The following is a 17,032-nucleotide window of genomic DNA, read 5'->3' as shown; positions in this document are numbered from 1 at the left end:
GACTTCATTGCGAGGTAGAATATAACAATAAGTCTTTTTCAACATTACAACTTGTTGTAAAAGTATAGAGAGATTCCTTTTTTTTTCGTGGAACTCTTATCAGTTGGGGGAAAAATGCTGGCAACCTTATTTTCTTCGCAACGACATAGTTCACGGCGAAACAAGAAAAACAAAAATCTGCATTATTTTATACTCTTACGGAGCAATGTAGCTGAAATTTGAATGGCAAAAGTAACCATAGAGAAACCTAGTGGCTAGATTTCAGCACATTTTTCCACGACCAAAAAGGTCAATAGTCCTTGATCTTTTTTTGATTGTTTCTAAATACATTGTATTCTTTATTATAATTTTTATTTATTTATAAATATTTATTTTTTTTAGAAATTATATCATTGCTGATTCTGGGTTATCTTTTCCCAATTAGTTTTTGTTTGACAGCTTTAAAATACTAGCTCTGATCATCAGCTGAGCGCTGATTCAGCTGTGAGATTTGAATGGACGTAAACAACAGATTTTGTGTTGCCCAGCATGCGGCCGGTATAAGTTGAAATCATCAGGCGGAGTCAGTTGAGTGAGAGACGTGTTTGAGAGTGGTGGTGGTGATCGTACTCGTATTCCGTCTTACGAGCTATGAGTGCCGGTTATAAATCAAGAAACAAATCCCAATAAAAAAAAATAACAACAAACGTAATTTATTTTCAACGTTTTTTTGGTTTGGGATTTTTTGTTTTGATCGGGTCGTTTGTGTATATAAATTTATTTATATATTTTTTTTATATATAAAAACAAATCACTTGTCTGTAAATAATTGAATGTTTACAGCTAATGTTTTTATTTTTTTTTTTTTGTGAACACCTCCGCTTGTCTCGTTTAGTTGTAGAAATGTATACAAAAATGCAAGGTATTCGCTTTGGACGAGGGATATTATCAGTTTCGACCTCCCTGATCCTGAGTACTATAATCATACTGCATATACACATTCCCGGTGGCGCAGCAGCATATGGTAAGTACACAGTGGTTTTATAACCTACACCATTTGTTTTCAACATAGAGAAGGAAGCGAGACAGACCCATAGTCACATTTGAGAATCTTCATAGAATCACTTTTTGAGTCGAATTATGCATGCCAGTCCATTTATTATTCGATTGCGATGAAATTTTTCACACAATATTTGTTTGGCCCAAAGATGGACCCTATTGAAATTGGTGGAAATCGGTTCAAATTTAGATACAGGGTGAGATGAAGAAAATGCAACCAACTTCAGACTGTAGTCATTTCTATTCTAGTGAAAGCTCATTATATTGTTTAAAAGCGTACAAAAGCATTTTTGGTGAGAATTTTGTAAAAAAAAAGTTATTCGTGACGGAATTCATGCGTGATAGTGAGATTTTTTATATTTGGCTGGAAACCCACAAGTGGCTATCATTAGAGCACACATGTGAATAAATCTTTTGTGTGGTAGCGTAGCCCGACGTCAAGGAAGTGGACGGAAAAAAACAGCAACATCAGCAGAAATGGTTGATCGAAACCCGCATCGCAGTGGCCGAAAAATGGCTTGTGAGCTGAAAGATCAAATCGGGGTAAAGCCACTGAAATTCCAAAAAGTGCAAGAACTTACACAGCAACAAAAAGAAAATAGGCTCTAGAGAGCTAAAGAGTTGCTTCGCTTAGCCGAAAGTGGTGAACTGCCGAATTTGGTTTTCTCCGCTCCGATGAGAAAACATCGTTGTCCAACAGGTTTGATCATGTTTACTTGTCAAAGAGGTCAGCTGAAAATGTGAACCTTCGGTTGGCCACCAGAACTCAAACGCCGGCCATGGTGATGGTGTGGGCCGCCATAACAGCCGATGGTCGCTTTCCGCTCATATTAATCGACTGTGGAATCAGAATTAATACGAAATATTATCGTGAAAATATTCTGGAGGGTGCATTAAAGCTTTGGGCACGCAAACATTTTGGCCGCATACCTTGGACATTTCAACAGGACTCAGCACCATCGCACTCAGCAAGTGCCACTCAAGAAGGGTTAGAAAATGAGGTTACTCGCTTCATTTCCAGCGCACAATAGCCATCAAAATCTCCGGATACCAATCCGTATTGTGTCTGGAGTATTTTGGAAAGCAAGGTTGGCACTAAATAATACCAAAGTGTCGATCACCTCAAGCAAGCGCTTCGCCGGGAATGGGCCAAAATACCGCAGAACAACATTCAGGCAGCGTTTGACGGTTTCATTGGCCGTTTGAAGGCCATAATTCGTGCTAAAGGTGACCAATTCGAACAAATCTAAACTAATTCTAAAATTTGATGCTATATCCGATATTTTTTGCTTTCATTTAATAAAATTTAAAAAAATATTTCAAAATTATGGCGTTTGACTTTGTTGCAGTTTTTTTTTCATCTCACCCTGTATATGTTTCATTTGGTCTTTAAGTCCCTCACATTCGTAATATACACCCCACTAGAATGATATTTTATACCAGATATCAGATGCAGCCCAGAAATACATCTGCCAAATTTTATCAAGATCGGTTCAGATTTGGATATAGCTTCCATATATATCTTCAACCGATTTCGGGTTCATTGTACACTAAATGGCCAATATCAGCCAAAACAACATGAATTTTGGTACATCCGACCGAATTCAGTCTAGAAGCAAAAACATCAAATTTGGAGAAAATCGGTTCAAATATAGCTATAGCTTCCATATATATGTTTCATCCGATTTGGAGTTTTAAGTAAGCGTAATTTGCACTCTAGAACAATGATATTTGGTACCAAATGTCAGATACATCCCAGAAAGACCTCTGCCAAATTTTCAAGATCGGTTCAGATTTGGATATAGCTCCCATATATAACATCCACCGATTTCGGGTTACTTGCGCGCCAAAAATCCAATATCAGTCCAAATGACCTACAATTTTTGTATATCCGACATAATTTAGTCTAGAAGCAAGTACACCAAATTTGGTGAAAATCGGATCACGGTATCGAGCGATGGTCCGAGACACAAGAGGTTTATTCACATTTAAATGCTGGAGTGCTCTAACGATTGCCACTTGTGGTTTTCCACCCAAATATAAAGAAATCTCACTTTCACGCTTAAATTCCATCACGAATAACTTTTTTTTGGAAAATTCAAAACAATTTGCTTTTGCAGGCTTGTAAACAATATAATGAACTGTCACTGGAATAATTTTAACAGCTGTCGGACGAGTGACTTGGAAATGACAGTAGTCTGAAGTTGGGGGCAGTTTTCTCATGTTTCATCCGATTTGGTCTTTAAGTCCCTCACATTCGTAATATTCACTCCACTAGAATGATATATGGTTCCAGATATCAGATATAGACCAGAAATACCTCTGCCAAATATTATTTTTTTATTCGGTTCAGATTTGGATATAGCTGTCATATATACCATCAAACGATTTCGGGTTAATTGTGCGCCAAAAGACTAATATCAGTTCAAATTACCTGAATTTTGGTACATCCGACCGAATTCAGTCTAGGAGCATGTACATCAAATTTGGTGAAAATCGATTCAGATATAGCCATAGCTCCCATATATATGTCTCATCGGATATGGAGTTTAATGTCCCTCACATACATAATATGCATTCGCAACAGTGATATGTGGTACCAGATATCTTATAGAGCTTGGAATTACCATTGCCAAATTTTGTCGAGATGGGCGAAGATTTGGATATAGCTTCCATATAAAACCTTAATGCGATTTCAGGTTTATTGTGCAAATAATGGCTAATATCAGCCCAAATGGAGTGCATTTCGGGACGTACATTTCCATTTGGTGGCACTTGGCTCCGATATACATTTTTTTAATATAATCCTTCTCGAAGTGATATTATGCCCTCCATAGCAATGCTATTTGGTATAAAAGATAAAAATCTCTATGTCAAATTTTGTGAAAATCGATTCAGAATTGGATATGCCTCCCATATAGTAGTTCCCTCTTAAACCAAACTATAACTCCTCTAAAGCCAAATATTGATAGGTGGTATGATCTACTTCAAATAAACCTATTTGTTACGGGAGCTCTACTAAATATGCATAGTGGTGTAAGATATCACATAGTCGGCCCTGCCCGACTTGTGACTTTTCCTTATTGGTTTTTTCTTCTCCCTGTTCTTATGACAATATTTCTTTTTTTTTCTTCAGAAAATGATCCCTGCCTAACGAAAAATTCCACCGGTATTTGTAAAACTTGGTCAGATTGCCCCATAATGCGAACACTGAGGCAACAAAAAATCTACACAATCTATGACGTAGTTAGATGTGGTTTTGGAATCTATGAGGAATTGATTTGTTGCCCGATTCTTAGAACTGAAATGCGTTTCATGGAAGTACCAGCCACAACAACAACACCAACATCAACGACAACAACCACAACAACACTAAGATCAACAACGGAAGGAAATAGGTAACTAGGTCTATCGAAACTAAGAATAAATTTAAAATAAAATAAATTTAAATAATTTAAAAAGCATCAATCGGTTTTGCCGACAAGTGTACAGGGTGAGATGAAAAAACTGCAACCAATTTAATACTGCTGTCATTTCTAAGCCACTCGTCCGACAGCGGTTAAAATTATTTCAGTGACAGTTCATTATATTGTTTACAAGCGTACAACAGTATTTTGGTGAGAATTGTCCAGAAAATAAGTTATTCGTGATGGAATTCAAGCGTGATAGGTGTGATATCTTTATATGTGACTGGAAAACCACAAGTGGCCATCGTTAGAGCACTCCAGCATTTTAATGTGAATAAATCTTTTGTGTTTCGTACCGTCGTTCGTGTATGGCCCGTGAGCCAGACGTCAAGGAAGTGGACGGAAGAAAACAGCAACATCAGCAGAAATGGTTCGAAAAGTAAAGAAGCGACTGGATCGAAACCCGCAGAAACGTCGCAGTGGCCGAAAAATGGCTTGTGAGCTAAACATATCTCAATATTCCATTCTGTAAATATTGAAAAATGAGCTCGGGGTAAAGCCCTTGAAATTCCAAAAAGTGCAAGAACTTACACCCCAACAGGAAGAAAAAAGGCTCAAAATAGCTAAAGAGTTGCTTCGCTTGGCCGAAAGTGGTGAATTGCCGAATTTGGTTTCCTCCGCTCCGATGAGAAAACATTCGTTGTCCAGCAGTTTGTAAACAAACAAAATGATCGTGTTTACTACTTGCCAAAGAGGTCAGCTGAAAATGTGCACCTTCGGTTGGCCACCAGAACTCAAGCGCCGGCCATGGTGATGGTGTGGGCTGCCATAACAACCGGTGGTCGCTCTTCGCTCGTATTAATCGACCGTGGCATCAGAATAAATGCCGAATATTATCGCGAAAATATTCTGGAGGGTGTATTAAAGCTTTGGACACGAAAACATTTTGGCCGCATACCTTGGACATTCAAACAGGACTCAGCACAATCGCACTCAGCACGCGCCACCCAAGAATGCTTACAAAATGAGGTTCCTCGTTTCATTTCCAGCGCACAATGGCCACCACCAAAATCTCCGGATACCAATATGTTGGACTATTGTGTCTGGAGTATTTTGGAAAGCAAGGTTGGCACTAAATATCAAAGTGTCGATCACCTCAAGCAAGCGTTCGCCGGGAATGGGCCAAAATATCGCAGAGCAACATTCGGGCAGCGTGTGGCGGTTTCATTGGCCGTTTGAAGGACATAATTCGTGCCAAAAGTGAACAATTCGAACAAATCCGAACGTATTCTAAAATTTAATGCCATTTCCGATATTTTTTGCTTTCATTCAAGAAAATTAAAAAGAAAGATGTAAAAATTATGGCGTCTGACTTTGTTGCTGTTTTTTTTATCTCTCCCTGTATTCTTTTTGACTTAGACTTAATGGATAAAATTGAAGAAATCTTCCACACTTCCCGTAGTTTTTATACTCTACACCACAAGGTGGTCAGGGTATTATGTCTTTGTGCATTTGTTTGTAACAGGCAAAAGGAAACGAGATAGACCCATAGTTCCTTTTGATGATCTGCATAGAATCACATTCTAAATCGATTTATGCATGTCCGTCCGTCCGTCAGTCCGTCTGTCCATGTATTTTTGTAAACAAAGTACAGTTCGCATTTATTGCCCCATCCAGATGAAATTTTGCACAAATCATTTGTTTGGCGCAAGGACGAACCCTATTCAAATTGGAGATAATCGGTCAAAATTTAGATATAGCTCCCATATATATCTTCGTCCGATTTGCTTGTATTGTGCACCAAACGTGTAATATTAGCCCGAATAGTATGAAATTTTGCACATACAACCAAATTAGGCCTGAAAATAAGTATGCCAAATTTGATCGAAATCGGTTCAGATATAGCTATAGCTGCCATATATATTGTTCATCCGATTTGTTATTTTTGTCCTCCGATGCCGTAATATGCACTCTGTAACAACAATATTTGGTATTGTATATATATCAAATGCAGCTCAGAAATACCTTTGCTAAATTTTATCGAGATCGGTTCAGATTTGGATATAGCTCCCATATATAACTTCGTCCGATTTACCTTTGATTGTGCACCAAACGTCTAATATTTGCCCAAATTGGAGGAAATTTGGCACTTACGACCGAATTGAGTCTAGAAGCTAGTATGTCAAATTTGGTGAAGATCGGTTCAGATATAGTTATAGCTCCCATATATAATGTTCATCCGATTTCTTGTATTTGTTACCCACAGCCGTAATATGCACTCCGTAACAACGATATTCAGGAAAATATATCAAATACAGCTCAGAAATATCTTTGCCAAATTTTATCGAGATCGGTTCCGATTTGGATATAGCTCCCATATATATCTTTATCCGATTTCAAATTAATTGTGCACCAAATGGGCAATACAAGTCCGAATTTAAAAGATACAAGTGCTTCGGCATATTTAGTCCTTTGAACTTTAAATTATAATAATAATCATAGCGTGTATGATTGAATTCTCCCACAAAAACTTTTAATTGTTATGTGGAGCTCTACTAAATTAGCAAATTGGTGTAGGGTATCATAATCTTCAACAATTTTAAATCATTATTTCTTCGTAAATACATTCTTTCCTAAATACATATTCACAATTAACCTCCAACTCATTATTACAGAGAACGAGGCCATAGGGAAGGTAGAACGGATACAATTACTTTTAGCCATAATATCAGGATTTCAACAAATATTGCCAACACTTCCAAGACGCCAACTGAAAGAAACCAAATTAACACAGCGATGCCAAATCGTTTGAATTCGAATACAGGAAATGCCAGACAGAAAGCGGATTCCGTGGAGATGTTATGGGAACGCCTTTTACAGAGTGAAAAACAAAAATCGCAACAACAAAAGCAAATGGAACGTTTAGTCGTCCCCGTAGAGGATGCATCCTCCAAAGAGAGGCCAGCCGTTAGAGGTGAATACTCTTGGCTTTTTATCAATATTATTATTTTATGATTTGTATGTTTTTAATTTAAGCATGTCGCCGCTTACAGGCCGGCCGTAAACCCAGCCTGTCTGAACACATTTTAAATGGCATACCCGCCGAATTGGGTGAGTTTCCCCATTTGGCAGCCATCGGTTACAGCCGTAACGACAGTCGTGGTGGTTTCAACATCTTCTGTGGTGGCAGTTTAATCGAATCCCGTTTTGTCTTGACGGCAGCCCATTGCGTTGCAAGAACAGATATAGTTCCGGATTTTGTATTCCTCGGTGTGGCAAATTTCTCAAATCCCGAGGAAATGCAACAGGCGGTGAAAGTGAATATTAAGGTAAGATACGGAAGATCTTCAAAAATGTATTCTGTGGGGAATGGATGAAAGGCTCCTTACAATACCTGTCATATAGACTGGGAGACCTTTAAAAACACGTTCTCCCTCAGCCATTTGGTCCAGGCTCCATAGGGTATATATCTATTGTTACGGCCAAAACGTGCCATTAGACCTTTAAAAATACTTTCTTTATACCCTCAGCCATATGCTCCCGGCTCCATAGGGTATATATCACTTGGTACGGCCAAAACGTGTCTCATCAAAGACCCTAGGTCTCTTTGGACCAAATCCGTTTCAGGACATTTGGAGTCGATCTAGGGGTGTCTGCCCGCCCGTCTGTCATTTTGTGCAAACTTTGAAAATCACAATATTTACTTCAGTGCTAGGACAGGTGCGAAAATGGAATATATCGGCCCACTCCATGAAGTACTTCCCACACAAAGGGTCATAATTTGAAATAATTATAACTCTTATAAAATGTGAAATAAGAGTTCGATTGTCTTCAAATTTAGCACATTCCAATATTTCAGCCAACACAAGTTCTGGTGTGAAAACGGAATTTTGCAGATCACCCCTTCTGGAACCCCTCTCACAACGGGTCACTATTTTGAATAATTAGAACTCTCATGAAATGGGAAATAAGAATCCAATTGTCTTCAAATTTCACATATCCGATTATTTTTATTGACACAAGATCTGGTGTGAAGGTAGGATATATCGTTAGGATATATCCTTCTGGGTACCTCTTCTTAAACGGGAAAAAATTAAAAAGTTTTTAGAATCATAACCGATTTTCCCTTTATGATATCGAAAACAAATTAAAATACAGCCAGGTTGGAAGAAACTTCAAAAATAACTAAAAAAAATTTCGTAGCAAAATACCGCTCAAATGAATATTGAATGAAAGCAAAAAATGTCGGGAATAGCATCAAGTTTTAGAATAAGTTTAGATTTGTTCGAATTGGTCACCTTTGCCACGAATTATGCCCTTTATACGGCCAATGAAACCGTCACACGCTGCTCGAATGTTGCTCTGCGGCATCTTGACCCATTCCCGGCGAAGCGCTTTCTTGAGGTGATCGACACTTTGGTATTTTTAGTGCCAACATTGCTTTCCAAAATACTCCAGACAAAATAGTGGCCATTGTGCGCTGGAAATGAAGCGAGAACCTCATTTTGTAACCATTCTTGGGTGGCACATGCTGAGTCCTGTTGGTATGCCCAAGGTCTGCGGCCAAAATGTTTGCGTGCCCACGGCTTTATTGCACTCCAGAATATTTTCGCGATAATAATCGTCATTTATTCTGATGCCATGGTCGATTAATACGAGCGGAGAGCGACCATCGGCTTTTATGGTGGCCCACACCATCAGTATTGCCGGCGCTTGAGTTCTGTTGGCCAACCGAAGGTGCACATCTTCAGCTGACCTCTTTTGCAAGTAAACACGAACACGATCATTTTGTTTTGTTTACAAATTGCTGGACAAGTAATGTTTTCTCATCGGAGAAACACAAATTCGGCAGTTCACCACTTTCGGCCAAACGAAGCAACTCTTTAGCTCTTTTGAGTCTATTTTTTTTCTGCTGCGGCGTAAGTTCTTCAATTTTTGGAATTTCAATGGCTTTACCCCGAGCTCATCTTTCAATATTTGCCGAATGGAATATTGCGATATGTTCAGCTCACGAGCCATTTTTTGGTCACAGCGACGTTTCTGCAGGCTTCGATCCAGTCGCTTCTTTACTTTTCGAACCATTTCTGCTTTTGTTGCTGTTTTCTTCCGTCCACTTCATTGACGTCGGGCTACGCTACCAGTGTCACGGAAATGAGCGATGGTACGAGATGCAAAAGATTTATTCCCATTTAAAGGCTAGAGTGCTCTAACGAAAGCCACTTGTGGTTTTCCATCCAAATATAAAAAAATCGCACTGTCACCCTTGAATTCCATCACGAATAACTTTTTTTCTGGAGAATTCTCACCAAAGTGCTTTTGTACGCTTGTAAACCATATAATCAGCTTTCACTAGAATGATTTTATCCGCTGTCGGACGAGTGGCTGAGAAATGACAGCAGTCTGAATTCGGTTGTCGTTTTTTCATCTAACCCTGTATATGGTCCTGCATAAATAATTTTTTGCCATAGGCTGTAGTACATATTCTGAACCTCAAATACGAAATTCTAAACAATTCTTGTGAATAATGTCGCCAAAGTCATCAAACTGCTGAATATCGTGAGGTATCCTTATATGGGGGCTATACGAACATGTGGACCTGCATAAGTTATTTTTTGTCAGAGGCTGTAGTACCCATTAAAAACTTTAAATACGAAATTTGAAACAATTCCATTGAAAAATGTGGCTAAATTCATCAAAATATCGAATATCGGGGGGTATCGTTGTATGGGGGTTTTATGATACCTTAGGCCTATATAGACTATTTTCTTTAAGGGGGTAAAGTACATCAATAAAATCCTTGCGTAGAATTTCAAACGATTCCATTGAAAAATGTGGCATATCGAGGAGTACCGTTATATGGGGGTTACTCGACATCGTGAACCTATATAGCCCATCTTCGAACTTTACAAATAACAGATCTGTGCAAAAAAATTTTAGCATCCTATTTTAACTCGTTTTGGATTTGATTACAACAGGGCATGGCTAGAATCGTCTTAGAATTTCACGCTGATCAAAAATATATATTCTTTGTGTGGTCTAAAATTATTATTATTATACAAACGGAATGGTGAACTTCATATACTCTCCAGACTATGTATGGTGGAGGGGATAAAAAATCATGAAAGTCGGTTATTTTTGTAACAAACAAGAGCTAAGCCATCAGTCTTCTCAGTTTATAAAATAACACAACTTACCTTAGCTTTGAAACACCATCACTCCATTCAACAAGGCGTTGTTTTTTTTACGCAAACCACACACAAACAACGACTTAGCAGTAGCAGAGAAGGAAACACGTGCATCGAAGTCGACGTCAACCGAGCGGAGACAAACTGAACAACACAAATTGCCTCTCTCGTGAGTAAGAGAATTGGGCAAAACAAAAACGTAAACAAACACATAAAATCGACAATGAAAGCCGGCATCAAATTTGATCGAAAATAAAGATTATATTTATTATTAATTCCGTGGAATATTTTAAAATTAAATTAATTTATCTTTTACAATTTAATTTTTACTTAACACGACACGTTTCTTAGACACAACAATTAATCGAAACTTGCACGAATTCGTAAAACAATTGCCACGAAAGAAAACCACAGCCGATTGCAATGAAGACAGGAAACAAACTAATTGTGGGCAAATAAAACAATGTTGCCAATTTGAATTTTTTGTGAGAAGAGCATATGGATTAAGCTCTCTCGCGAATAAGAGAAATGAGGCATACAAAATCACAAACACATAAAATATGCAAACAAATTTGATCGAAAGAAAATAATTTTCTTTGATTATATAAATGGATTATTTGAACATACGATTCAGAAAAATGTTCCAATTGAACTTTTTTTTAAAACTTCACGTTTCTTATTGCCACAAATTAACCGAAACACTCACGAATTTGCGAAACAAATGCCATAAAATAAATTCACAACCGATTGCAATGAAGACAGGAAACAAACTAATTGAGGGCAAAGAAAACAATGTTGCCAATCATTATTTTTTGTGGGACCAGAGGAGGCAAACCGAATTAGCTCTCTCGCGAGTAAGAGAAACAAACACATAAAATAACCAACGAAAGCCGGCATCCAATTTTGGCGGAAACTAAGGGATTTTCTTTTATTTTTTCACTTAAACCTTTCAAGACAAAATTCACAAAATATTTTAATTTAACCTTTTTTACACTACGCGTTTGTTAACATCAAAAACTCAACGATACTCGCGAAACAATTCAAAACGCGAAACAATTGCCACAAAAGAAATTCACAACCGATTGCAAAGACGTTAAGAAATAGACTAAATATAAACATAAAGCAATGTTGCCAATGTACATTTTTGGGTCCCAAACCTAGCCTTCCTATTTTCAGTATTTTGATGATTTTCGTGACAATATTCACCGGAATCGTTTAATTTTTGTGGGTCCATGTCTGCACATAGCCTCAATTTTTAAGATTTTTACGACTTATTTTACCCGAATTGTTTCAAATTTCGTACTTAAAGTTCGAAATGGGTACTACAGCCTATGGCAAAATATGTGTATGCTGATCCACGTCTTCGTATAGCCCCCATATACGGTTACTCCCGATATTCGGTATTTTGATGATTTTAATGATATTATTCGCCGAAATTGATTCAAATATCGTGCTCGAATATGCATATACAGGTTCATGTCTACATATGGGTCCCAATATAATGGTATGACAAAATATTATGTACGCACGTTCACGTCTTCGTATATCCTCGGTATTTTGATGATTTTTGCGACATTATTTATCGGAATTATTTGAAACTTTTGCTTTCCCTCAAAATGGTGTAGAATTAAAGGTTCGGCCTGACCGAACTTTGGCCAACTTGATAAGCTAGAGATTTTTTTTTTATCAAAACTCCATTCATGGTACTAAAATTGTAGACTTTTAAGGTTTTATATAACATTCAAGTTTTCCCTTTTTCGGCAAGAATAATAGGAAAATGCTTCAAATGTGTGAATGTCTTTTACACCAAAAAGTGTTTAAAATCTTTCAATCTGAAGTTTCTCGAGGAGGATATTAGTAAAACCATTGCCCAATAGTTTCTGTCCAGAACTATTTCACAGCCGCTAGAAAACCTAGAAACCATCAGTGTCCTCAATATTAAATTTCAAAATGTCTGCTTCATTCCGTAATCCAATACCAAATTTAGTAACATTTATTGTGTATTTCCAAAAAAATCTACATATCTCCATGCTAGAAATCAGCAGTAATCGAAAATTAGTTGCATTTAGTACTTTTCGCACGCAATTGCAAAACCAGATCTTAAAACTTGATGCCATCAGGGACTCCAATTACAAATTTTAAGCTCAATACCAAATATAGTAACATTTAGTACTTTTCGTACAACTTTAGTACGAATTAGCAAAACAGTTTCATAACTCAAAACCATATACCAAAAGGTAGCGCACTATATATTTTCGGGATTCAACATCTATTCCTTTATACAATTCTAAATGCGGTACTTTTTAGTACTTTTCGTACAATAATAGTAGTACACATTTCAAAACGCCCGCCAAATCTCAAACACAGATACCATGAATAATCTAAATAACAAATTTCAGAATTTAATCTCCATTCTTTCACCCAATATCAAATACAGAGCCATTCAGTACTTTTAGTACACATTTCCGAAACCACCTCCAAATCTCAATTCCAGATAACAAAAGAGAGCTCAGTATAAAATTTGAGGATTCCAGCGCTCTCCCTTCACCCAAACCCAAACTTAGTACCATTTAATACATTTCGTACAAATATAGTACAAATTTCCAAAACACCTCCAAATTCCAAACACAGTTACCATCAGTAATCTAAATATCAAATATCATAAATTTATCTCCATCCCTTCACCCGATGCTAAATATGGTACCATTCAGGGCTTTTCGAACGACTATAGTATACATTTCCAAAACCACCTCCATATCTCAAATTTTACGATTCCAGCCCTATCCCATTACCCAATTACAATTACTTTTCGAACAATTATAGTACACATTTTCAAACCCACACACAAATCTCAATTACAGATACCAAAAGGGTCTTCGGTATTCCAGATCTACCCCTTCACCAAATACCAACTTTAGTACCTTTCGTACAAATATATGACGCATTTCCAAACCACCGCCAAATCTCAAACACAGATACCATGAATATTTTAAATATAAAATTTCAGAATTTAATCTCTATTCTTTCCCTCAATACCAAATATCGTACCATTCAGTACTTTTCCTACAATTATGGTACACATTCCCGAAACCACCTCTATATATACATATAAACAGCGACCCTACTACCAATTTTCACCCAATACCAAATTGTACCAAATATAGCACTATTTAGTACATTTCGTGCATTTGTAGTACACATTTCCAAAACCAACTCTTTATTACAAATCAATTACGAACAGGGATCCCAATACAAAATTTTAAAATCCCAGGTTCATCCATTCACCTTTAACCAAAGAGTTACAAAGTTACAAATGTAAAGTTCGAATTTCCAATAACCCTTTGGTGCGTCTATCCTGCACTCCATTAGTGATCCACATTCCAAATTTCAGAATTCCTGCAGCATCGGCTCATCCAAATTCCATTTTGTACCAAATTTAGTACCATTTAATAGATACAAGTACGACTTTTTAAAGCTTCCAATCAGTTATTTCACTACTCTTTTATATACATAGATGTGGAAGAGAGGGAAATTTGACCCCCACCCAACATTTACGTTAACTTTCAAAACGCCGATGCATTTGTTTTCTGCTTTAAATTCTATTTTCATAACCTACTGGATTTTACCCGTAATTATTTGTTTTTGTAGCGGGTTTTTCCACTTGCATTATTAATATTTTTATGTCGTCTTTTGTGGTGCATATAACCCCATTTAATTCCTGACTTATGGTTTGAATGATTCCTTTATTTTTAATATTGTTTATTTTAGAAAGTCCATATCCATGATGACTATTCGCTATTGTCAGCTTACAACGATATTGCTGTCTTGGAATTGGAAAGACCTGTAACCTTCAATGAGTACGTCTATCCGGCATGTTTGAATACAGATCCCACAGATCCCGGGCCAGATGTACAACATTGGGTATCCGCTTGGGGTTCAGTGGCTGTGGGAAGTAAGTTTTCGCCACTTGACCTAATAACCATTTTTTATATCTAAATGTTTCCCCCAAAATCTAGGTAATGTATTTTCCAACATTTTACTGAAAATCCCCCTATTCGTGAAACCCCTTGACGAATGCAATGCGGTTTATGTCAAATACGGTTTGGTGTCACGTAACCGCCGAGGCATTGTTAGTACCCAGCTATGTGCCGAAGATAAGGAAAAGAAAAAAGACGCCTGTCAGGGTGATTCGGGGGGTCCGTTATTTGTAGATGTGGATGGTAAGTCCTAAAATGTCCATGTTTAAAGTTAATATATTATTTTCCGATTTCTAGAAATCCGTAAATGCTATAAAATAGTGGCTGTGGTATCCTCTGGTTTCAGTTGTGGCAATAGAACACCAGGTCTCTACACCAGAGTGGCATCGTATTTGGATTTTATAGAGAGTATCGTATGGCCCAATAGTGGCGAAGGTTCAAAGTGATTTAGAATATTTAAAAACCTTTTTCTGTATGACGATTCAAAAGGGATCCTTAAAGAAAAACCTAAGTATTTTTTATATTAAATTAAATAAAAAATTTATAAAGAAAAATCATACAAGGAATGGGGGTTTTTCTTTCGAGTTCATCTTTAAATCGTCATGCAGAAACAGACCATTAAAGGTTTAACATTAAGCAGGGATTATTTTTAAATTAAAAAAAATATTTTTATTATATTAAGATTAGATTAGATCATTTATTTGTTTTCTATGTTTGTTACAATTCAATGGACACATTATTAAATAATTAGAATAACAAAAATAAAAAAAGTTGTCTGAAAATTTGGAAACTTATTTTGCTAATACGCCAGCCGATGAAGCTTCTTCGCAAAATTAATAACTTATTACAACAAAATATCAAGAAGCACTGGTCTAATGTCATTATGCGTAGTTGACGTATGAAAAATAACGGTAATTTAGAAACATTGCGGATGTCCCACTTTGAAGGTGATCATAAGGTTACCAGATTGATTAGAAAGTGTTAGAAAAAACCTCGTTGGACATGGTAAAAAAATGCTTAAAGAATAATAAAAGTTTTATTGTAAAGAAGAAAATGTAAATAAATTTTTGAAACAAATTAAATTCAAAAAAAAAAAAAATTAATTAGAATAATATTAGCCAACTAAGTAATATTTAAATGTGTCCCACTTTATATGTGAATGACTGTAGTTTAATATAATAAAAACAAATTAAAAAATTGGATCGTTTTCCATGGGAGCAGGAATCCTTATGGGACAACAAATTAACTCTTCCCTGGTATCAAAGCCACAATGGTCAATTTCGCGAACGTTATAAATTGTCAATTCAATTAATTCCTTTATGAGAGGGCACTCACTCCATGGTTTGCAAAGACCGGGAGACATCATGGTCACACAATCGTCATTTTCTTAAAGGGAAATTAAAAACAAAATAAGAAAAAATAAAACAAAATTAACAAAAATTATTAAATATTAAAAATCAAACAAATACCTACTATACTTAATTGCCTCCGATAACGGAATGGACGCGAAGAGTACACAAAACAAACAGAAGAGCATTTTCATCGTTACCCAAATCGATAAATATGTGATCGGTCGATTTTTTATCTATGCAAAAGACAACCTCTCGGCATTACTTCGCCTAACTGACTAAATCTTAAGTCTCTTTAAATGCGTAATGTGCTGACATTGGGAGCAAACTTCTTATCATTAAAGTCGGCATTAATGGGCTCTCTGCAGACCTAAGCCAGAGAGAGAGAGAGTGTGTTAATAACTGTTGGCGTTTATTATTCATGCTGAAGGTGTGCCTCACATGTGTCTTTCCGTTGTCCGTTGGTTGTGCAGTTTGACGATCACATAAAAAGAAATAAACAAAAATGTTCACGTTTAAATTTGTATTCATCTCTCTGACTCACAATATTCCCTAACAGTGTTTATAAATAAATAAAACTAAAATTAGTACCTTGCCCTCTGAGCAAAACAAGATGGGTCAAGTATGCAATATTTGTCGAAGAATACTTTTAAATGATGTATAGATTATAGCCAGATGAGAGGGTCTCAAAAAAGAGAAGCGGTACACAAGAACAAAACGACGCTATAAATGAAAGAAACCTGTAAGCCTGAAGCCAAGAACATAGAAAAAAAATCTCCATGAAAATCAAAGGCAAATGTGGGAAGCGTTTCGGCACGTTTTTTAACACCGTTATCGGTAAGTTAAGTCACAACCCAGCTAGCATTTGGAAGATTGTTTTTGAAAAAATCACTTTGGGGAGTCTTCTTCGAGTCCTTTTGGTGGCCAAAAAATGATTAACTGACTTGTATAAACGAAAAGCGACTCGAAACTGACTCTCTCTAATGAGTAAAAAGAGATCAGTTTAATATACAACAACAACAACATTTAGCAGAATCGCAAATCAATCATTGAGTTGTGCAAAATGTGACAATTTT

General features: G+C 36.6%; 1 protein-coding gene across 2 annotated transcripts; it reads left to right on the top strand.

Moving 5' to 3' along the window:
- Nucleotides 1-556: 556 nt before the first annotated feature.
- Nucleotides 557-15,247, top strand: LOC101901626 (serine protease Hayan). Of its 2 annotated transcripts, none has more exons than XM_005180871.4 (8): nt 557-687; nt 881-1,003; nt 4,175-4,436; nt 7,121-7,419; nt 7,482-7,774; nt 14,399-14,582; nt 14,647-14,850; nt 14,905-15,247. In XM_005180871.4, the coding sequence occupies exons 2-8, from the start codon at nt 883-885 to the stop codon at nt 15,051-15,053; spliced, it is 1,512 nt and encodes a 503-aa protein (XP_005180928.2). In that variant the 5' UTR covers nt 557-687; nt 881-882; the 3' UTR covers nt 15,054-15,247. The 2 variants fall into 2 exon arrangements, with proteins under 2 accessions (XP_005180928.2, XP_058977978.1); XM_059121995.1 differs by having other exon boundaries at nt 563-687; nt 875-1,003.
- The last annotated feature ends 1,785 nt before the right edge of the window (nt 15,248-17,032 follow it).

The sequence above is a fragment of the Musca domestica genome, unplaced genomic scaffold (genome assembly GCF_030504385.1).
Source record: "Musca domestica strain aabys unplaced genomic scaffold, Musca_domestica.polishedcontigs.V.1.1 2, whole genome shotgun sequence".
Lineage (NCBI taxonomy): Eukaryota > Metazoa > Arthropoda > Insecta > Diptera > Muscidae > Musca > Musca domestica.
Note: the sequence above shows the minus strand (reverse complement) of the source record. Positions and strands in the feature narration are given on the sequence as shown.

What these genes read in the sequence shown, in the direction of transcription:
- LOC101901626 (XM_005180871.4), top strand. Translation starts at nt 883, where the DNA reads ATGTATACAAAAATGCAAGGTATTCGCTTTGGACGAGGGATATTATCA. An exon ending in TCAACAACGGAAGGAAATAG is followed by an intron (nt 4,437 to 7,120) that starts GTAACTAGGTCT and finishes TCATTATTACAG; the next exon opens with AGAACGAGGCCATAGGGAAG. An exon ending in GTTATTTGTAGATGTGGATG is followed by an intron (nt 14,851 to 14,904) that starts GTAAGTCCTAAA and finishes TCCGATTTCTAG; the next exon opens with AAATCCGTAAATGCTATAAA.